The following is a 23,236-nucleotide window of genomic DNA, read 5'->3' as shown; positions in this document are numbered from 1 at the left end:
CAGGAGGACATTTTGCAATCCATGATCCATGAAATACAAATTAGATAAATGTTTTGTTAGTTTAACGCATTTTATAACGTTAAATGTTATATCTACACAATCTTCAACAAACTTATTCATAAGGTTTTACCGACAGAAGTACGAGACCCAGTCACAGTACATATTGTATCTATAACCTTAATAGTTCAGCAACTCAGACAAGCAGAGCATATTTAAACTTTAGTAGTATTTTTGTACATGCACAATTAAAAACAAAAACACTTATTGAAGATATTTTTAAACTTTTGAGCTTATACAAGAAAATGTGATGTACCAGAAATGCTCCTTTTACTAATTTAAAAGTACAATTGAAATAAAGAAAAGTAGAATATATTTGTCTTAAAATGATATAAATTGAGTTGAAGAGCTTAAAGCGTGTTGCAGTTTCTCTCTATGTTAAATACACGGTGGGTAAACATTTTTATTGCATTTACAAGTGATGTTGCAGCATAGTGTGTTATTTTAAATGTGTCCCATGACTCTATGGTTTGTTTGGGGGTGAAATCAGTGAAGTAATGAAATAATCCATGTTTCTCTGTATCTTATTAACAGAGCAGAGTTGCTGCTGATAATGAAAACACACAGAGCAAGCACAGCTTCAGGGCAAAGGGGGAAAAAGTAAAGCGGGGGGGTGTTTCCCCTGCAGGTTAGAGTTACACATAGATCGATCTGTCGTCTTAACTGTGAAATATATTAACCTCTAATGAAAAAGTTCACGTACAGGACTTTACTCTGGAATAAGAGCAAACAAAGGAAAGAATTGGCTGCAGTTAAAAGCTAAAGAATACAAAATAAAACTTAGCTTTAAGAGAATAAACGTCGGGGCCTCTGACCACAGGTCTCTGTTGAGTAAATAACAGTCTACATGTTACATAATCATGATAATCTACGACTGGTACATAAAGAGAAGGTTGAAAATTAGCCAAGTGATCGTTTGAGTTCTGAGAAACACTGAGTCAGCGCTCAGGGACTCAGTGGGACAGGTCTCGTGTCAGACACTAGGTGGCGCTAGAGTCTAATGTAACATCAGAGCAAACACAGACTCACTTCAAGGTGCAAAAATAATGTTGTTGACAAGTGTGAGGAGGAGAAGGAATGGATTCAGAATAAGATAAGAACATGTGAAACTACAGTAATGTAAACTAAAAGTACAAATACACATTCACACAGACAAAACTACACATTCACCATCTACACCGGTGACCCTGAGTATTTTAAAACCTCACTCGTTCCACAGATCTGAGACTTTAACAGTTGAGGTTGGAGGAAGAGGAACGACTGCCGCTCGGTGAGAGTCATGACTCGGTTGATCTCGTCTCAGGCTCAGGTCCTGCTGCTCCCGGGGGAAACGTGTCCAACCCACTTCAGTGTGTGTATTGTATTGTGGATTGTGTTTATGGTTTGTGATGTATTACATTTGGATTCTGGAGGAGAACGAGCACAGACTGTAAGGTCGTGTGTGTGCGAGCAGTCGATTGCGACACATTTTTATTGCTTGGTGGCCTCTGGTGGCGTCGTCGTCCTCATGCGGGGGCAGTGTCGGTGATAAACCTGCTCCGTGTTAGTAGATGGGACACTAAAAAGCAAAAGCACACATCAGATATAAAGATTGTCTGTCACGTTAGGCAGTTCTGTGTTCAGGTTTCTGATTCCTTTGGTTTGGAACTGTTTTTTTTTTGATGCCATGAAAACAAGATGAAACATGATTGACATGATTTGTACATTACGCTAATTGCAAAAGGTTAATCAACAAATTTTCCACATGACGTCACCACCACAAGATGGCAGCACCCGTAACCAAAATATTTGAGCTTCTTTATTTTCTGAATCCGGCCGCTGCAAACCGCGCTGTAACATTTACTTGATGCATTCAACAAAATAAAGTCGTGAGGTTATATTGAATTTGTTTATGGTCAGTTTAACCTTTGTGTTGTTGCTATGGTAACGTACACTTCTATACACCTTGTGCACGGACTCAGACCTTAACAGTGTTTGTGAACAGACACCTGATGCTTTCACCCTGTCCTCATCTTCAGTTTCACGTGTCTGAAGTTAAATTAGAAATCATACGGATAAGACGGGTTGATGTGGGTTTATCCTGGAATCGGTGGTATCGCGGCTCTGTGCTGATCCTCTGAGATGAAGTGTTCTCGGTGCTGGTGAGACAGATCCCCCTCAAGGAGACACAGCACAGGTCAATCAGTGCTTCACACGCTGCTCTATGAACCACACAAGCCTCTTATGGGTGTGAAGTACAACGAGTTATGAGACTGAACAATAGCTCTGCAGACAGTTTCCATGTTTGAAGAAAAGCTTGAGTACTTTTTATTTCACTACATCGACATGAATGTTTACCATGAAAAACACATCCACATCTTTTTGCAGTTTGCAATATTGTTTTTTATTGTTTGCTTTATTCTGTTGTTTATTCTAAATCAAAGATCCTGAAAAGATGGACGACACTCCTCCACTCCTTGAGGTCGAATCCCGAGTCAGTCCCAGCTGTCAATCATGAGCTTTCACCTCGTTTTTTTAAAGCTTCAAATAACTAATTAGAACAAAACTTATCAGAAACATGAACAGTTGAAGATACATCACCGTGATTAAAACTATTTGAAATGACGAACTGTCTTTGGAGATGTACAATTTACTCTTTAATTTGGTCCATGTCTTTACGGCCAGAAACTGTATTTTCTACGTATATCTGTATTATTTTAAATGCTTTTTTTAAATGTTTAAATACTAATTTTGGATATTGGGTCTCACAAATACTTGACATGAACGTCAAGACATTTGTATTCTTGTACTTTTATGACAGGAGAGGATGTGAAAACTTCCTGAACCCGTGAAAAGCAGTGATTCGTTGTTTGAGGGACGCTGCTGCTGCTCGGCTCGGATGTTAATGAACCTTGAAGAGAACAGTTCACAGGGAACCTGAATAAGTCATGAGGGATTTACTTGTTGATTCAAAGCAGAGGAAACACTTTTTCCACCCTTCACTCGAGTTGTTTTCTTGGACGTGAGTGTGAGTGTGAATATATTTCATCAGAGGATTTCTGATTGTTTCTGCTCGGAGGGGCCGTTCTTACACGTTCACATTATTAGGTAACACAATATAAATGTTAATAAAAAAGCTATTTTATGAAGTGGAGAAACGGTTTTGTGATTGAATTGTGCGAATTTTGAAAAACCTGATAAACCTGTTTTGACATCTTAAAGTGAAATCCCAAATAAGTGCACAAAAAAACGTGAAATAGCAATGGCAAAGACAAAAAAGTCGAATTACACATGAAGGGATAATATAAGATTGTGTGTGATTGTTTTATTTTATCACACACAAACTCATGTCATAGCATAGCATTGCATTGACTGAGCATTTCATTAGGAACACCTGTACACATGTAGTGTAACGCATGAAATCCTGCAGATTAACGTCAGTGAATGTGAGCATAGCATGTTTTTAGTGTTTCTGAAAAATATGCCTCCCTTTGCTTTTAATGCACAATGGTGCAAAAACACAAAATAACAAAGAAGTCCTGAGCTTCCTGACCTATCGTGATACTGCAGTGTCTTACATACCCGATCATAGAATTAAGGGGGTTCTCACTAAATTGTTGTTGCTATGAATTAGCCGTTTTTGGTGGCCCCCTGTTAGCCTGGGGGCCACCAGATCTTAACCCCAGAATAGAATATACCATCCCTCCATTCATTGTGGGGGAGCTGGAGCCAAATCCCAGCTGCTGGTGGACAAGAGGTGAGCTATATGCAACACTTGAACAACGCCACCTTCTTGTGTTTGACGGGTTGCGACGTCCTGCAGCGGGATCTGAGTGCACAGGGTGTGTCCACCTCATCACATCCACAATACATCACCGTGTTGTTTGCTTTCCCTCAGGAGCCCCGGTGATGGATTGCTCTGGAAAGCAGAAACTCAAGGTGCGTCAGGCTCTCAACTGATATTACAAACAAATTGGCCGCGTAATAAAACATATGTGGTCTGACATTATCACCGGGGGGGGGGGGGGTGTTCTCCTTTTTTCTGTCCCCGACGTTACTCATTACACAGACGGTCCCCCGGTGCAGCCGCTGGGGCCTGCGGCTGCAACACGAGCGTCTGCTGGCCACATGGCGGATTCACTTACAGGCCGTCTGCGGACCGGCAATCTGAAAAGTGTGTCTCCAGAGGCGCCCGTGGTCAAACTGTCGCTAACAGTGTTTACACAACACAACCACAAATGTAATGATATTCGCAGGAAGATGTGTGTTTGTGTCTACACCACATTATACAGTGGCTGCTTGAGGAAGCGTGACATTATGAACTTAGCTTCTCACCACCAGAGCTTGACTTGTGCATAACGATAAACACGACAATGACTCAACGGCTGAGAAATGTGTGTGTGTTTTTAGAAAAGGGGGTCGACAGCCGTTCAGGGAGCACTGGCCCCACGTTTTACATTGATTTCTCCTGAGTGGTAGTTGTGACTCACGGCTGAAGAGAGTTGAGGTGAATGAATTATTCAGGGACAACAAATGTGAGGCGTCGAGCCCAAAGACGATGGATCTGTGCTGAAGGGATCTGTTTTATCTGAAGACAGACAAGGCATCGATATCGAACATAGAATTATTTTGTCAAATGCAGCCCAAAAAAAATGCATCTTTCCATTCTCAGGCGTCGAAGGATCTGAAGGGTGGAACCTTTTTCAGTTTTTCCCTTTCCTCTTGTGTATTTATAAGGTCTGTAAAGTTAACATTTTGCATATTGCACAACTAGCACGCCCCCTAACATTTCCTACACTTGCAGGAAGTGGTTGATCAATAAAGACGAGTTTGCACATGGGTCAGAACGTCAACATGTTGGTCTTTGAGTCCTGCTCTATTTTTTATTGACGTTTAAACAAGAGGTTGGCAGCAATGCGTCTTATGACATTTTGTAAAGCAGAGATAAGCGACAGTGACGACAGTTTTACTGGAGCTGACGAGGAGATTTTAATTCCAGCATTCAACCCAAAAAATAAATGGCAGAGTGTCCTTGTGTCACCTCGTTTGTCAGTTTCACTGTGACAGCATTAACCCAGGTTATCAACTCATCTAACAAAACACACACAGTCTCTAATCTCTCCACAGCCGTGTAACAACAAATCAATACAACATGTAGGCAACCACCCACCAACAAACACACACACACACCCACCAACACACACACACACACACACACACACACACACACAGTTCAGTGAGTCATCCATCACCTTTGATCAAAGCTGTGACTGTGGCCTCCAGCAGCAGCAGCAGCAGCAGCCGTGGTCCTGATACTCATCTGAACCTGCTGCTCCACACGTAGCCTCATCACAGCTCATTATAAAGAACCAGGGCCGACTCACCGACGAGGACTGTAAACAATCACCTCGCCTCCTCCGCCGCAGCACCGGGAGTTCTGGGCTACGGGTCATTTAGAAAACTCTTAGCCTGGCTTGGTTATGCAAATGGCCACGGCTCAGGGGAGGAGATGAAAGCTGTCTTCACGCTAAACCCTGAGCAAGTCTTTACTGTCGGAGCCAGCCGGTGTTCAAACTGTCACGGCACAAAAACATCTGCAGAGTTACCATGTGGGACGTTTTCATAGAACAGCTGCTCTCGTCAGGTCGATGCCGGGAAGTTGTCATATTGTTGTCATATTAAATGCAGCACAACATTCATGATTTTTGTAGTAATTTAAATGTCTAACAGCATTTTATACCCGTTTTAGAACATTTTAAACTACAGCAGGCGTCAAACTTGGCTTTAGGGCCATTAACAGAAATCTGAAATCGTTTTTACTCCTAAAATCTGTGATCTTTAAGTTTCCACCGAACAGGGTCTCCAACATTTGTGCATCGGGAAAAATTAATTCACGTAATAAATTAAAGAGATAATAAAAAGTGATTCGATTTATAAACAGTTCTTCCCCTTGCAGATACAGCCACTGGCCAGTAGGGATGCTTTACCCCCCCCCCCCCCACCCAGGTAGACCAGATCAGATAACATCAGATCAGATAAGATAAGATAAGATAAGATAAGATAAGATAAGATAAGGTAAGATAAGATAAGACAAGATAAGATAAGATAAGGAAAATGTTGAGACATACATAACAACTGAGGTAAATGAATCTCACTGACCTCAGGTCAGGTTGGGGACATGTCCTTCATATTGTGAATGTTAAGTTTGACCGTAATGTGGACATTTTAAATGTATGATGTCACCGCCTGTTACTGTCCCTTCTCTCCAGAGCTCCTTGTCGAAGCCGCGCTGCAAACAAGCGATAACGATGTCAGAGTTTGATATGAATATATGATGCACATTGTTCCCTTTAAAAACACTGTTTGTTTTGTTTTGCCCCCCCCGAGCTGTTACCAGAAATAACTTGCAGTGTTGCCGGTTTCACTCCTCTCACTTGTTTTGGTGAAAACAGGAGCGGTGAGAAGTTTTGCTTTGGAAACAACTCGCTGACCTGAGCAGATAGTAGAGGAGGATTCTTCTCACCCAGGAGGAGGCTGTTGTGAAATAACTCATGGGAGCTACAGTTACCATGAAACAGGATTTCTTGTTCTTAAGATTGGTGGTTTGAAAGTATGTTTTATTGATGTGCATAATCTTTCGGTATCACAGATTTTAGTGAAATAAAAACAATTGATAAGATAAGATAAGATAAGATAAGGTAAGATAAGATAAGACAAGATAAGATAAGATAAGGAAAATGTTGAGACATACATAACAACTGAGGTAAATGAATCTCACTGACCTCAGGTCAGGTTGGGGACATGTCCTTCATATTGTGAATGTTAAGTTTGACCGTAATGTGGACATTTTAAATGTATGATGTCACCGCCTGTTACTGTCCCTTCTCTCCAGAGCTCCTTGTCGAAGCCGCGCTGCAAACAAGCGATAACGATGTCAGAGTTTGATATGAATATATGATGCACATTGTTCCCTTTAAAAACACTGTTTGTTTTGTTTTGCCCCCCCCCGAGCTGTTACCAGAAATAACTTGCAGTGTTGCCGGTTTCACTCCTCTCACTTGTTTTGGTGAAAACAGGAGCGGTGAGAAGTTTTGCTTTGGAAACAACTCGCTGACCTGAGCAGATAGTAGAGGAGGATTCTTCTCACCCAGGAGGAGGCTGTTGTGAAATAACTCATGGGAGCTACAGTTACCATGAAACAGGATTTCTTGTTCTTAAGATTGGTGGTTTGAAAGTATGTTTTATTGATGTGCATAATCTTTCGGTATCACAGATTTTAGTGAAATAAAAACAATTGAGAATTCCTCCAAGAAAGAAAGACACTCGTGACATAGATAAAATCTCTCTTCTTCTCAAAACACCGGGGATAACAAACCATCACCATGCAAAATGAAAAACAGAATCTGAAGTTCAAGCTGTCGTCTTTTTATATCTTTCTATCACACGTTTTATTTTTGTGTTTCAATCTTAGTGTGTGTTGTTTGTTGGAGTCGCTCAGCAGCTCTCACCTGACGCCAGCGTGTTTGTGTTTAGCTGCTGCAGCTTGATGAGATGCACACACACACACACACACACACACACACACACTCACAGGCCTCTGCTGCTGCTCCTCATTAGCTCCTCGTTGACAGAAAACCAAACAGGGTTATTTTAGTGCCATTGTCCTGAGAAACAAACTGTGACGAGAGGACAACACGTTTCTGTTCGTTAAGGTTCGCTCGCTCTGCAGCAGCCGGACACGTCGCAGCTCGTTGAAGGAGAAACAAAGAACCAGAAACAAAGAACCAGAAACAAAGAACCAGAAACAAAGAACCAGAAACAAAGAACCAGAAACAAAGAACCAGACTGACCACAAGCTCACGGCGAATGTTCACAAGGAAGAAATAAATAAACTGTGATGTAATACTAAGGAATGATTTGATAGATATTCGGGAATCACATTGAATTCAATGTTCTTTTGAAAGAATAAAAAAATGGAAATTTGTCTTGTAATTTGATGGTTTCTGTCATTTGATGCTTGTTCAAGTGTTTCTGATAAGTTTGGTTTTAATTAGTTATTTGTTGATATAAAAAAAATGGGGTGAAACATAATGATTGACACCTGGGACTGACTCGTGATTGGTTGAGCTTGTGTATCGACGGGGGCCTTGACTCTGTGGCTCCGCCCCCCGGATCACTACTCCACAAAGTCCAAATGACGTCATCTTTATTTATAGATTTTCATCATGGTGGCATCATAAACAGTGTATTTCTTTTTCTTTATTTAGGACACATAGAAATAGAATAGAATAGAACATAACACAAACACAACATGTCACATCCAAACTGACACATTTAAAAGAAACGTTTACATAAAAGACAACAACATTAAACACAACAACTCCATTAATTGACAAGAAGTTGGCATCACAAGGAGAGACTGGTCGTGTCCCGGAGGTTTACATGGAGGAGGGAATCCAGCTGAAGTGCATTTTGCCTCATGTGTAAAAATGAAAAAACACAAATGTCGTCCAAAGGAGATGAAATTTGCACCATGAGGCCAGACGAGAGAGACTCGTGCATCAGTCAGGGCCCACGAACCTCCACTGGGACCTCATCACCGATTGTCATCCATTCTCTTTGGCCACAGTCCGAGTTCACGCTCTCGTTCGGAGTCGTCCATGATTCGAACGTGAGAGGGAAAGAAAAGCTGCTTTTGAGGCGTCGGATCAAAGGAAAACGTGTTCAGGCCGACAGGCGTGAGACATGAGGTCACGGAGACGGACACAGTGAGGTCATGTTTGTTTTCATGCATGGATCAGAGAGTGATCTGCGGGACTTTGAAATCCGATCTATTGGGTTAGAGTTTATGCAATTTACACATACACACACACACACACACACACACACACACACCAATATGTTATTGTTATTATAATCGTTCTTTTTCTGTCTTTTATTACTTACTTTACTACAATGTTTCTCCTGCAGCTTCTCTCCTGCAGGGGGCGCTGTGACGGTGGATGCAGGCACACAATGAGGTAGAGCTACATTAAAACACATTTTTAGTGACAAGGAAGAGTTTTGAGGGAAAGTTTCAATCTGCTGGAGTGCGACCGACAGAAAGTAATAAAAATAAATCCCTGGATCCACAAGTTCCTTCTTGGTCCAGGTCCCATCGTTGATTCTTCTTTTGTTTCACATTGATCATGAACGTCCACTTTGAAACCAGCTGATCGTGTTTCAATCACAACAAACAGTTAGAACCTGCCTGTAGTTACACAGATGATCGACACAAGCATTTTTTTTTGGACGTGCCACCGGAAATTAGAGTTGATACAAACAAGTAAAAACAATTTGCACAAGCAACCAAACCTCGTCTCTGACCTCGTCTCTGACCTCGTCTCTGAGCAACAACACTTAAACCTGATGAATCTCTTCTTGGATTCCTCCCTCAGTGGAAAAAACCTTTTGTTTTGGTTGCACACAATCCCCGCCGGCTGTAACTTTCCCTCCATCCTCTCTGCCTCTGCCTCCTTTCTCCGTGTGTCTGCTGTGATTGGTCGGTCTTCCTTGTCAGCGTGCACACTGAAGGTATAAAGCCCTGTGTGCTGGGGGGTGGAGACAACCCACAGCCTGCTGTCGAACACCGAAGAACGATGCTGCCAGCTGTCCCACTCTCTTGTCTACAACAGCTATGACTTTGGATTTCTAACTCTGTTGCCATGTGTAGAGGACTCACAACACTTCCTGCAACTTGCCTGAAAAGGTAAGATCTGTTCGGTCTGCTGCAAAGATAACGGGAGGAAGACGGAGGTTTTGAACGTTTGAGGATGATTTTCTGCTCATTTTTCATTTTAAATGAAACTTAAACTGTTTTAAATCAGTCTGTGACTTGAAACAACAGCTAAATAATTGTTTATTAGATGCAGATCTTCATGAAAACAACCTGAACTCCCCCCCCCCCCCCCCCCCCCTTTCACCTGCCTCTCCACAGTGCCATCAAGCACAAAATAAGCTTCTTACTGCAGAAGCCTGAACCTCAAGCTGCAGATCAGAAGAAGGAGACGAACGTCGCTGCTGCTGCTGCTGCTGCTGCGAAGAGGTCAGAGGAACTAATCTGTCACTGGGAACAGTGGGTTTAATGAATGGAGCTAATTTAACCACGTTCACCCAGCTCATGATCAAAACGATAAACTCTCCATGCATGCGTCTGTCGAGGGGCTCTGTGTGCTGCGTCAAAAAGGAAATTCACGAGTTGCTTCTCCATGTGGAGGTGCAGCTGTAACGGCAGAGTTTCTGCAGGGTCTTAAAAAGGCTACAATCCAAGAATACACATTTTACTCCTCAAAAATATGTTGAAATATGATGAAGGAACTTCAGCCGTGCTTTAAAATAAGGTTTATTTTAAAAGAAATGTTTCGGTGGCATGTATGTCTCTGTTGTAGTTGTTTTTTCACATATATCATAAAACTACAACTAAGACCAACGTGGAACTGATAACTGATACATAAACACTCAGCCTTAAAAAGCCTTGAATATGTTGAAATATGACGAACTAGGTTTTAAATATGTTTTGGTCAGTTATGTTCATTTGACACTGCTTCTGTTGTCGTCATGCAGAGTTTGTGTTGTCACTGTGTGTTGTGGTTCTTCCTCAGATGTTAGCACAGTGAGATAAAACTACAATTAAGACCGATGTGGAACTGATAACTGATCGTCTATAATACAAATTGATCTCCACACATTGTCTGTGGATATTAGTTTGAGAGATAACGTGATGTTTTCCAGGGTTGTTCTCTACTATTATGATCAAGTGTATGTAATTCTAAAACGCTGATCTTCCTTCATATCTGTCGGACTTGACTTAGCTCTTTAATTTGAATCATTATGATCTTAAAAAAGTCTTACATTTAAAAATGTTGAAACCCTGGAAGGTGTTTGTGTTCAAAGCCTCTGAGAAGATTCGTCTCCCTGATTATAAAAGTACTTGAAATCCCTGCAGGTCATTGATCCATCCTCCTACACTTTACTTTTCCTGCTCAAGACTCAAAACTTGATCAGGTCCTTGACTTTGACCCGGTGTCATGTTGACGTGTCGCTGAACGAATCAGTTCAATGAGGGATCATCTCAGTTTGTTTTGGAGAGAGATGAAGGGATGATGAGAGAAGAGGTGAACGAGTGGATGTGACGCTCTCAGTGACAAACCGCAGCTGAAAATAGATGATAGATGATTTCCTGCTTCCTGCACCTTCCTTTCCGTATTTTGAGGATCTGTGACGCTTTGTTTCGAGCTGTAATTGCCGTAGCAGATGCTGGTTTGTGTTACCATGGGAACAAATTCATAATGGCTATCATGATATTAATTTGAAACTTAATTACCGTTTCTGGAAGTAGCGTAATTCCTGATATCGGATCTGGTTTGCGTAGGAACACATGACGTCGTGTTGTGGCCTCGGTCCAGCCTCAATGACCTCAGGTTCCCTTCTGGAAGGTTCTCGTTGTTCTTCATGAGCCGGTTAGAATCAAAGTCCTAATCTTTACTTAAAAACCTTAATAAACTGTATTAATATGGTTTTATACACTCAAAATCCCACCGAACTCGCCCTGAACACAGATTGTGTGCGTCTCTGTGCAGTGCAGAGTCATGCAACTGTTTTTAAAAACCTGTTTATCTGTGTTTCAGGGTTCCGACCGTAACTGAGGTGAAGAAATGGAAAGAGTCCTTCAGCCACGTCGTGAACAGTGACAGTAAGTGTTGAATACAAAGCTCATTATTATTAAAACTAAGTCCAAAGCGAATCCCACAGGAGTTGGTCTGATTCTAATAACACTGACATTCACTGTCATGCAGATTCTCTCCTGGGGTTGATTTATTTATATATATATATATCAAACAACTAAACATGATAAATTGTCTCGTGACATGATGCTGCTGCAGTTGTGGGAATATTATCAGACGAGGCCTCGACCTTCACATTCCTCGCTAATGCTTCCTGGAAGGATTCAGAAGATTTTCAAAAGATTTTTCGGCTTTTTGAATTGTGCACATTCAGCAGCAGCAGCATCCTGCAAAGATCCACCCGACACACGAAAGGCTTTGTTAATGTTGTTAAAGAAAAGTTAACGGAATTGAAACAGGAAACTTGAGCTCCGACTGTGTCTACACACACACACACACACACACACACACACACACACACACACACACACACACACACACACACACACACACACACACACACACACACACGTTCTCTGACGTGTTCTCAGGCCCTGGTTTTCTGCTACGTGTCTGGAGACACTCGTCAGAGGCCCCTCAGGACGCACTGACCAGTACTGTGTATACATCTGTGTGTGTGTGTGTGTGTGTGTGTGTGTGTGAGTGTGTGTGTGTGTGTGTGTGTGTGTGTGTGTGTGCATAATCCCTCAGAGAATTACACTGTGTGTGTGCGTGGACACAAAACTGGGAGCAATGGCCTCGCGGGAACCAGCTGAGTACTGACCTCCTCTGTTCCATGATCTCATTCGCTGACCTCTGACATCGTCATGTCTTCCTGACTTCATCCGTCAGCTCTCGTTTTTTTCCTGATCTTCACTTTATCTCGTCGTGGCCTCAGAAGCCTCCTCTATCCTTCAAACTAAGCCTCAGATCCGTGTGTGATGTCTTCTTCAAGTCGTGTGATTACTTGTATCCGAAAAGGCAGGTTGCAATTATCGCTGCTGGATTTTGTGGTGATTTCTTGGGGATAAAATGGAATTGCACATTATAATTGTGCTATTGTTCGTGTGTTTATTTCCTTTCAAGCTTTTGAGCTCTGCACCTTCACTTCATGTCTCTGTAAAAGGTGAAATTGATATTTAACAGAAATACTTTTTCTTCTCCTCTTCCCTCGTCAGCCGGTCGCAGGGTCTTCAGCAACTTCCTGAGGTCAGAGTTCAGCGAGGAGAACTTGGATTTCTGGCTCGCCTGTGAGGGATACAAGAAGACAGGATCGTCCAAGCTGGCGACCAGAGCCAAGCAGATCTACCGGCAATATATGGAGGCCGACGCCCCTAATGAGGTGATTAGTTTGTAATGGTGAATGTGGGTAAACCAGAAAGAGGCTCAAAGTAAAGTTGAGAGCTGCAAACACTTTTTATAAATCATATTAATGCGACCGCACATTCCCCTTCAGTGAATCAACACTTGAGTCTGGGGACATAATGAATAACGCTGCAGCACTAATGACGTCTCACTGAGCTGCCTCATTAAAAAGGTTTTAACTCTTGGATTTCATCATTGTCGCAGAATGTCAGACGCAAAACGTGGATAAAAAACACTTTCCACCTGAGTTTACACTTCATTTATGACCCTTTCATATTTTCATCCTTTATCGTTTTACCATAAAGAATTAGTTCTCACAAAATCCAGTTTTTTTTATTTGCACAGCACTTTTCAATACGAGTAACAAAGTGATTAACAACAAACAATATGAAACTCACTCCGAATGTAATAATAATAATAAAGATACAGATAATAGAAGCAATAGACATCACATGATAAAAGCTTTTTTTTATAAAGATGTGTATGGATTATGTTATTGCACATAAAGCCCAGTTCACCCAGTATCGATACTGGAACTGCTCCTCCAGTGGTCTCACGCCATGTCAGTGCTAAGTTCTCAAGTTTATTTACCGTCCCTCTTCCTCGTTGTCTCCAGGTGAACTTAGACGCAGCGACCAGGGAGGAAACGAGGCAGAACCTGGAGCACACCTGCCCGTCCTGTTTCGACAAGGCCCAGAGGATGATCTACATCCTGATGGAGAAAGATTCCTACAGACGCTTCCTCAACTCCAAGCTGATCCAGGATCTGCTGCAGAAGAAAGAGAAGAAAAACTGTGACTGTGCGGAGAACAGGCAGGTGTTAACTGGCGGCGCCTGAACGCGAAGGGAAAGAAGGGAAGAAGAAGACTGCAAACGTACAAGAGAACCTGGTCCAGATCGGTTTGTTCCGTGTGTGTTTAGAGTTTAGAAGAATCAGATGTTTAGAAGGTGACGTAGAAAAGGTTCACGTGGGATGTGGTCGAGATTCTATTTCTCTTTTTTTGATACCTTTCATTAATTCCTGGATGTCTTTGGTCCTTTACGGGGTTTTGCCGTGTTATGTCCACTGTCTGTGCGTATTCCCCCGTCCCCTGTGTCTGATTTAAATATTTCATATGTCACTTCACGATATATAAATACAGATGAGGTTAAAAACATTTGCTTCTGCAAAAAACACGACCTGCTCTCCGCGTCACGTCGAGGTTACGTTGACGCCGACGACAGGAAAACAATCTAACGCTACCTCCACCCAAGGGCGACGCCTCCATACAAACCTCCTGTCATTCGTATCCCGATAACGATGATGTTAGGTTGTTACGTCTCTGAAATGTAAAGAATGACCCGACTTGATTGTATGTGACGACAACATGGATAAATGTTCAGTGTCTTACCCATCAGTGTTAAAATGTTGTATTTATGAGACTGTAAGATGATATTTATACATTTTCAAAAATAAAAAAGAATACGAATAAACCAGAGCAGCTGATGTGCACATGTTTATTTGTTCCAACAATACTAGCGTAGTCTTTTTCTCTTTGTGCTCCAGCTGCTGGATGACGTTGATGTACAACCTGCAGTAAATTCGATGGCTTGTGGTAAACTTAGAATGTAAACTATCCCACGTAGATTTTTATCATATTAAGTTATTGTCGTATCAAATCTGTGACTATATCACGAATAAAATCATGTGATGGATAATCTGAACTTTGAGTTTGTTTCAGCTTCTGCAGACGTGTCAGCACGAGGCTTTTTAACATGCAAACATTTGACAATTAGCGCTCAATACAAAGTGTACTGCATTTAAATGGCAATTTGGCAAACCCTGACCCACACTCATATGGTGGTGGAACCCGCGATGCAAGGCACTAGCATGCCCATTGGGAATAACAGGGTTCAGGACACTAGCGCAGCGGCTGGGAATCATCCCAACAACCATTTACTCTGTATTTGTTATTGCAACCATAGTGATGAAGGACCTTCCTATAATGTTAACAGTTTTTTTAAGCCCTTATTTTTCTCTGAACCCTGGTTACAGAGTTTTGAGAATAATTCAATCTTCAAACATTCTCAGACACAGTGTCAGGTTTCCCATTATTTGAATCCTGACGGGGGTTTTGTTAAGAATTCAATGCAGAGCAGTTATTACATTTAAATCTTAAGCGGCTCAAGAACTCACACGTCTGTCAGAACGTGATCTCCAACTTTTACAATCCTGATTTTGTTTTCCTCTGCAACGGCTCAAGTTGTCCTGTGTTTGGATTCACCTCCGTGAGGTTTGGGGTGGTTACCGCGGCCGTATGCACGTTCACAGCCAAACTTCGTGCCTATTTAAGGGCAACACATTTAGAAGCATGACGCACTATACAGTAAATAAGCTAAAATTAATCTCGTGCACATCGGACTTTGACGAGCAGAGAAACGCAAACAAGTCTAAATATTTACTGTTTTCACAGGCCGCATGCTTTGCTGCTCAGAAAAGGCACAGAAATAGAAGAAGAAACGTCTGGATGGTTTTATAGAGGCTGAATCTGTAAAATCTTTGAGTTAATAATTCACCAGCAGCCTCATTACGGTGCTCGGAGGGGAGGCCGTGCTCCAGGAGTTTTTCCATGAGGACCTACAATGTGTTAATCTTTGAAAACAGAGGCCGTTAATTGTAAATGTTGCTCTCAAGGAAAAGTCACAGATATAGAACAGGAATGAAAACATGCACGTTCACGTCTGCACAGGCACAGATTCTTGTTTCAGTCTCTGCTGCTGCACGTCAGCCGCTGTAGGTTTTGGATTCTGCAGCTCAAATGCAGGAGGCCTCAAGAAAGTGATGAATCCACTGAGGCTGGTGAGCCTGGGAGAATTCATCTGGAATGAAATGAGAGTGTGGAGTTTGTAGGACTGTGTGACGAGCAGTTTCAAGAATTTGGATCAAAACAATGACGTTTTGGACCCGAGTGAGCGACAGATCATTTGTTTTTCGGTGAAAATACCATGTAGATGTAGATGGAGAGGAGGTACATGAAGTATTTTAATTCTGATGAGTATGGAAAAGCCTGTAAGACGACAGGACGAGAACAAAACAGAATATAAATCTTCTTGTACCAAGGTTTGTGTCTTTTATGCATTGCTTACATTTACAATAGTTTTGTTTTCATATTGAAATTTAAAGAGCACACCTACAACTTTCCAACATCGGCTGGTTTTCATTTCTGTGAATAGTCTTTCATGACATTAATTTGGGTCTGAGGAACCTTTCACAACCCAGAACACGTTGAAGTCAACTCTTCATCTGCAACGACCAAACTTCAGATTAAGTCTTTGCAAACTAAACCTCTGAAAACAACCTTTTAACCTCAGAGACCAAAATGCTCAACTTCTAATTCTCCGTCTCAGATAGAAACATATTTCACCACAACTCCTTCTTTCTTCATAACTAAAATCACAGGTTTTATATTAATTTAATACACTTTTGACCCACCTCAACTTCCTGTGCCTACAGGAAATTAATCCCAGAAAGTAATAATAGTCTTCTTCTATTCAGATTCACCAGTGTGGGTGTGCATGGTCTCACCATTATCCCTACACAACATCTTGTGTAGGGGTTATGTTACACAACTCGTGTGTTTGTGTACTTGTCTTTGCCTGCAGCTGCAACACAGAGTCTGTTCCGACTCTCAGGAATCAAACCTGCTTATCGCTCCGCGTTCGCTCCGGTCGGCCCTGACACCCGGCAGCTGCACAGCCGGCTAATTAAAACCTGACAGGAGGATCTGCTGCTCTAATGGGATCATGCATGTGAGGAGGCACGTACACACAGACACATGCATGCGTAGGGCACGTGCACACACTCAGGACGAGCAGTTTGTACGTGCACGTCTGGATCTCTGGTTTGTCTGAGAGAAGTTTGGCTAACAGAGTTAAAACTGATTTATCTCATTGTCTGTTTTCTGTTGTGATAACAGAGGTTCACAGGACTGTTTTACTACCGTGTTTAACGACCGGGGTTTTCAGAATAAAAGCTGAGACGTGTAGTTTGAATCTAGGATTTCAATGTTTTGCTGCTGATGCCTTTTCATCGTGATTCATATTTAGTGTAACTGCCGTTCGTCCCTCTGTCACAATAACTGTACAAGAACTCTTTTGCAAACAGCGGATACATAATTTATGTTTAAGTCGTTGTTTTTTACAAGTAGGCTGATTGTTCAATGCATCGCTGCAATACAGACGTTGTTGGATAAATGGAAAGATGGAGGATATGTGTGTTTGACAAGTTCTACATTATTACTGGGACTGATATTGTTCATTTGTACTTTTTACTTTTTATTTACATTTTAAAAACCATTTGTTACCATAGTTCTTATTTCTTTTTTCCGATCAACAGCAGCGTGATGTGTCTCCTCCATGTTAACTGTCCTCATACTGTTACTAGCTTTATATATAAATATCATCATGTTGGTTGTGTAGTCTTCTGTATTTGTTGTTGTTCATACATTAGCAGAATGATTTGCATGGTGGAAGAACAGGCGAATAGTGAAAAGTGGCACTTTCTGCAGCTGGTCTGAAATCAGATCTCTGCAGAAAATGTAAATAAACCGAGACATGTTTCAGTTTGATCCAGACAGAGAACAACTCTTTTGCGATGAACCTTTCACACCTGATACGATTTAAACTGATAAAGTTTAAAGGTCGGTGTGAAAGTGCCCTCAGAGGAATTTCATGTAATAAGCTGCAGTGATAAAGTAAAGCAGAACTACGTCGTCCTAACTAATGGAGAAAGTGTCATTTCCCTCTTAATCACGCTGTTCCTCATTAAACCTGAAGCCTCAGACTCATTTGTCATTTGTTAGATGAACCTCATTATGTCACTGGATCAACTCCTCCTCCTCCGTCTTTAATTAATCTGCTGGTTCAATCACAGATTCACTTTGGAAGAGCGAAAGAGGCCGAGGGGAAACTAGCATCACATGATCTGAGCCTCCTCTGCAGGTGGGATTTCTTCTTCGTGTGGAGGAAACGCTCGGCTACAAACACTTCAGAATATTGCAGGTGGAATAATAATAAAGAGGCCGACAGGGCTGTAACAAAGCTCTCACACTTCTCTGATGAGAGGCTGTTGTATGTGCACAGGAGAGCCGATGAGAAGAGGAGCAGCAGCTGCAGGCAGCAGATCAGCAGGCGATTAGCTGATAAGGATGATGAAGGCCGCCGAGACAAACCGACACTCGACAGGTGCGGGAAATAAAATCCTCTCTCCGCATCGGATCAGAGCTGCAGCAGCGGAGTGAACTCAGGCCGAGCTGTCGTCTCTGCGCAGGAATCATCCATCATCCATCCCATAAAAACATACTGAACAAACACAATTTCCGCTTCTTAAAACGGGAACAAGTCATGAATCCACGTTTCCCGCCATAAAGGGAGCAACAGTGTTTTTCAGAACTTCTCATGTCGGAGAGAACAACATCAGTTCGTTTAGTTCTTCTCCGATGAGAAACGATCGTCTGAAGCTCCGATGTTATTTTAATAAAACTCAGCTGGGCTCTTGAGTAAATGCGCGTTGTGTTGACAGCTCGGTCTGATGAGACCTTGACCAACTCGGGGGACGGACCGTGGACCCAGAGGGTGCGGCCTCGTCAGCGCTGGATGCTGCTGCCAGCTGCCGATGCCACTGGGGAAATGACGGACTGTTCTTTTATTTTTCTCACATTAGAAGACAGATATTATTTCTTTCTTGAAAATTAAAATGCTCCCTGTCATCAGAGACCTGTTGAGCGCTTGGTGTTTTTTAACGAGGGGCTAATTGGGCTTTGAGCTTCCTGCAGCGCCCACACACACCTCGGCCTTTAATGACGCTGCAGTGAACACAAACAGACATTTATAGTTTTATGGTCTTAATCCATCAGCACAAGTATTTGAGACTCTGGGGAAAACCAATCAGCTTTTTTCCCAAAGTCTCGATGCCAACGAGTCTGTTTAATCTGCGTAGACGTCTCCGTCTTCGTCGTCTGATCGCTGGTTTGGATCCTCTGGGCGGCAGCCAAGGCAGAAGAACTGGATTAAACTGTAAAAACATGATCGTGGAAACCTTGTGAAAGAAATGAGAAATTCTTCCTCTTTGTCTTTTCCGGCACATTTGGAGGAAAATCAGGTCACGAATCAGATGAAAATAAAACAGTATTCAGGGTTTTCTGGCTGGATTATAGTTCATGAAACAGTGAATTTATTTTGAACGACACAGTTTTAAAGTTTTCTCCGTGAACTTGACCACATGTACAAGCATCGTCTGAATCTCAACAAAACATTTGTAAGAAATGTCACCAGCATCCTTCGGGGACCGGGAGCATCTGACCTTTCTCCGGCTATTTGTAGAAAGTGCGGTAACGGATGCGTCCGTGCGGAACTCTGACAGTGTTTGTGTTGGCAGCCGCTTCCTCAGCTGCATCTGTTTCCACTCGGGTTCTTCACCCTGGTTTTAGTGGCGCACTTTGTTCTCCAGGACAATTCAGCTAATGCAGAAAACAGATTCAGAGACTCGTCTGCTTTCTTGGACACTTTCCTTGAAAGTTTATGAGCGATTGTTTTCAGTTTCCAGTTCGTCTTCCTCAGACATCGCTGGACCAACGCCCAACATTTGCTGGAAAGTCAGTTGAGGATCCTGGAGAGCAGGATCAACTTCACCTGTAATCAACAGGCGAACCTTCAGATACCTGCTCCACCCATCACGCTCTGTTTGTCACAGATTTCTCGACCCACCCGTTTCCCTTCCCTTCACCTATTCATCCTTCTACCTCATCCCTCACTCATCCTAGGTTCTTCTTCTTCAGTTCATTCCAAGACGAGCCACATCTTAACTTTCTTTACATTTCGATTAAAAACTTAATTTAAGCCTGGTGCACACAAGAGGAATTTCAGCTATCGGACGATTTAAAAAGAACGACAGCGACCAGAGACATTATGACAGATTTAACCGATTTTTTATCTTATAATCGTCAGAACACACACTTGCAGTTTGTAGGAAACAATCACAGCGACAATTCCAGAAACTCTTCTTCAGTGTTTTTATGGCAGTTGTAAATCAACTTTAAGGAGCTTTAACGACTTTGAACTGGAGTGTGGAAAACAAACTTGTTTGATTTTGACAATTCAAGATCAGGGAGGCTTCGACTAAATCTGTAGCATTAGGATTAATCTGTAAACCCCTCACACTTTCGGCATCGACTGGCTTCTAGTTGTTTGTTTGTGATTTTTGCGATTGTCGGGTCCAGTCTAAATTTGGCCTGAATATCCTCTGGTGTCCAGCAGACCTCACACATGACGTACACATTCTGCTTTCAGCACATCGACACCGGCGTCAGCCCTCGTCGCCCCAATCCCTTGAAACTCGTCATCTTTCCAAGTCGACGTCCTCGTCTGCGTCTTCCACATGTTCGCCTCCTCCTTTTTATTTCTCTGCTCCCAGTTATGCACCCGTCACATTTTGAGAAACTTCAGAAACTCGCCCACTCGCACGGTGAATTCTCTCTGATATTTTCCTCATGTGTTCTCACATGGACTCACTTTGAAAGTTTCCATAAAAACTTAACTAGGGAGCTGGTAGGAAAAGTTATGCAAAATGTCCGAAGCAGCTAAATCAGACATTTGTGTTCTCACATTCAGCCTCTTAGGAACATTTCAGGAACACGTCTGTGGAAAACATGCAAACTCCAAACACAAAATCCCTGATTGGCCGGCAGGATCAAACAAAGAACCTTCTTGCTGTGAGTTCTAACCACTGTACCACCGTGCCGCCAAGAATCCAGTCATGTGCCCTCACTGGGACATTTCTCCTCTTCTATTAAACACACACAATATATATATATTCTCAGGAATCTTATGAAGAAAAACAAGGTGACAATTGAAAATCAGATGTTTCCTCTTTTATAACAGAGAACAGACTCCGGGCAGAGTCCCGCACCAGCTGCAGTCAAAGAATCAAGGCGTCCATTTAACTTATAGTCGATATTTACACGTAAAAATAAATACATCTTCAGGAATTGTATGCATATATTTTTTTTTATGTGGTCGACTCCAAAACATACACGTGAGGCTACATGGGATAATATGTACTCAGCACTGTTAAAGCCCTTATTGATATCGTGTGTGGATCTGATGCATGTGAGGGTAAAGACGCCAGACTGGTTAATCTGTGTCACAGGAAACCCTCAATGCAGCTACAAGAGAATTTAATTAAAATTAATTTAAAAAACACGTCACCCATCACCCCCCTGATCTGTGACGCTTTAAATTCCTGGATTATTTGCAGTCATGGGAACAATAAGAGCTTTAAAAAAATGCTGAATATCGAGATAATGTTCATTTAATGTGGAAAATTAAAGCATCAACAGAGTAAATATCATCATGAACTTAATGTGTATATTTTTTAAAGCTTTTCAACATCGCACACAGACCCCAGCTCCTCCATCACATCCGTCTCAGCTCGGTGGAGATTAGGTGAACATCAGTGTTTAGTGACAGTTTATACTCGTGAGTTATAACGTGTGGTTGTTGTGTGAAGTGTTTTAACGTTGTGAACTAATATGAAAAGTACATAAAATACTGGATTTATTATAACGTGTGATTATTTCCCCCTACACATCCTTTGTGATTTAAAACTTTTGGTTTTTAGACTTTAATTAAAACGAGCTCAGATTAAACCAGAGTTGTCGGAGTGCGGCGCCGAAACCTGCAAGTCCTGTTTCCCATGTTTCTTTTTTTTTTACTCGCAAATTACCACTGAAACCAGGTCGATGGCTGATTCGACCTCCGCCAAGGACGTTATGTCTTCTCCCATTCGCTGTGTTGGGTTTTTTTTTCTTTGTTGATTTTAAGTAATCCTGCCGACTACACATTTCCCTTAAACTTGGGCCAAGAAGGAGCTTGTTAAGTTTTGGCCTGGATCCGGACAAGGGGCCAGATCAAGGATATTTTTATTTTTATCACATTCTTTAACATTGCGGGTGCGTGCGCGTTGTTTAAATCCATGCCTGCTGTGGAGCTGCTGCCTGAGGTTTCTGGTACGACTTCTTCTTCATACTCAACAATAAAAACCTTAAAACAAATGAACGGATTCAACAGAAAGCCTAAAAGTGCTTTTAATTCGAAAACAGGTACAGGAAGTGTTGCTTGTGTTTGGGACAGAGTCAACATCCAGTGTTGCCCGGGCGATAAAGATCCCAGGAAATAATTCATAGATCTTAATAATAATCATTTAAAAACATGCACATTTAGGGGGTTTGGTTGCGTTTGATTGGATCAGAGGAGACAGTTGGGCCTCGGCGGAGGTTTTGCGCTCTGCTGAGTAATTTAGTTTTTGGCACGGATACGTACAGTACCATCGCATCACATGGGAAAAAGACCTTTCTTTGTATAAACCACAGCTCTGTTCACGTCTCTTTCTGAGATCCCCTCCTACTCGATGTTCCCATCTTAGCGACTTGCAGTTAAGTGGCAGCCGAGAGCTCGACCCGCTCGACCCAACTCGTCAGCCCTGTTCTCAGGGAACGCTCTCTCACAGGGCGCCGCGCCGCCGACAAGGTTATTAGTCACTCCCGGGACGCGGTGCTACAAGTTGGTTTATTAAAATGACTAAATATTTGGTCCTTGCTGGAATTTATTCAGGAAATCTGCTGGTTTACAATAAATGCCTCACGACTTGGAGTTTCCCATTTATTTTTGTTGGAGCTAATTTCCGTCCCAAGCACTTGACTCTGCGTCTCGAGTTCTTGAGAAAAGCACGAGGCTCTTAAAAGTCACGCTGACACGAAAAGTCACGCTGACATTAGTCTGGATAAGACAAAGGGAAGCTTGGTTTGGTTTTGCTGCAGAATGATGGAACATTTATTAATCTTTTTATATTAATTTATATATAATAAAGCTGCTGAATGTTTTCTATTCAGTCACAATTAAACATTTGTGTGTTTTTGGGGAATCAGCTGTTCTGATTGTTATATGTTATATGTTCTGATTGTTATATGTTATATGTTATTCTGGCCTTTTCTCATTTAAATAAAAAGATAAAATAATTTTTAAGAAGATATCCTTTTTTGTTTTCTGTATTTTCTTGATACAAACACACCGGGATGTGTTTGGATGTGGGTCTTACA

The 23,236-nt window shown here is 42.0% G+C and overlaps 1 protein-coding gene and 1 long non-coding RNA gene across 2 annotated transcripts; both read left to right on the top strand.

Moving 5' to 3' along the window:
- Positions 1-6,443: 6,443 nt before the first annotated feature.
- Positions 6,444-23,144, top strand: LOC117760252. Its single transcript, XR_004613647.1, has 3 exons — positions 6,444-6,454; positions 16,615-16,622; positions 22,325-23,144. It is a non-coding gene; the product is annotated as an uncharacterized LOC117760252 (long non-coding RNA).
- Positions 9,619-14,287, top strand: rgs4 (regulator of G protein signaling 4). The gene is made up of 5 exons (XM_034583121.1): positions 9,619-9,784; positions 10,013-10,120; positions 11,703-11,767; positions 12,917-13,080; positions 13,720-14,287. Exons 1-5 carry the CDS (start codon positions 9,741-9,743, stop codon positions 13,939-13,941), a joined length of 603 nt encoding a protein of 200 aa, XP_034439012.1. The 5' UTR covers positions 9,619-9,740; the 3' UTR covers positions 13,942-14,287.
- Positions 23,145-23,236: the final 92 nt, after the last annotated feature.

This window comes from Hippoglossus hippoglossus, chromosome 4 (genome assembly GCF_009819705.1).
Source record: "Hippoglossus hippoglossus isolate fHipHip1 chromosome 4, fHipHip1.pri, whole genome shotgun sequence".
Classification (NCBI taxonomy): Eukaryota; Metazoa; Chordata; class Actinopteri; order Pleuronectiformes; family Pleuronectidae; genus Hippoglossus; species Hippoglossus hippoglossus.
This window is presented reverse-complemented; position numbering and strand designations above follow the sequence as displayed.

What these genes read in the sequence shown, in the direction of transcription:
- rgs4 (XM_034583121.1), top strand. Translation starts at nt 9,741, where the DNA reads ATGTGTAGAGGACTCACAACACTTCCTGCAACTTGCCTGAAAAG. An exon ending in CCACGTCGTGAACAGTGACA is followed by an intron (nt 11,768 to 12,916) that starts GTAAGTGTTGAA and finishes TTCCCTCGTCAG; the next exon opens with CCGGTCGCAGGGTCTTCAGC. An exon ending in AGGCCGACGCCCCTAATGAG is followed by an intron (nt 13,081 to 13,719) that starts GTGATTAGTTTG and finishes CGTTGTCTCCAG; the next exon opens with GTGAACTTAGACGCAGCGAC.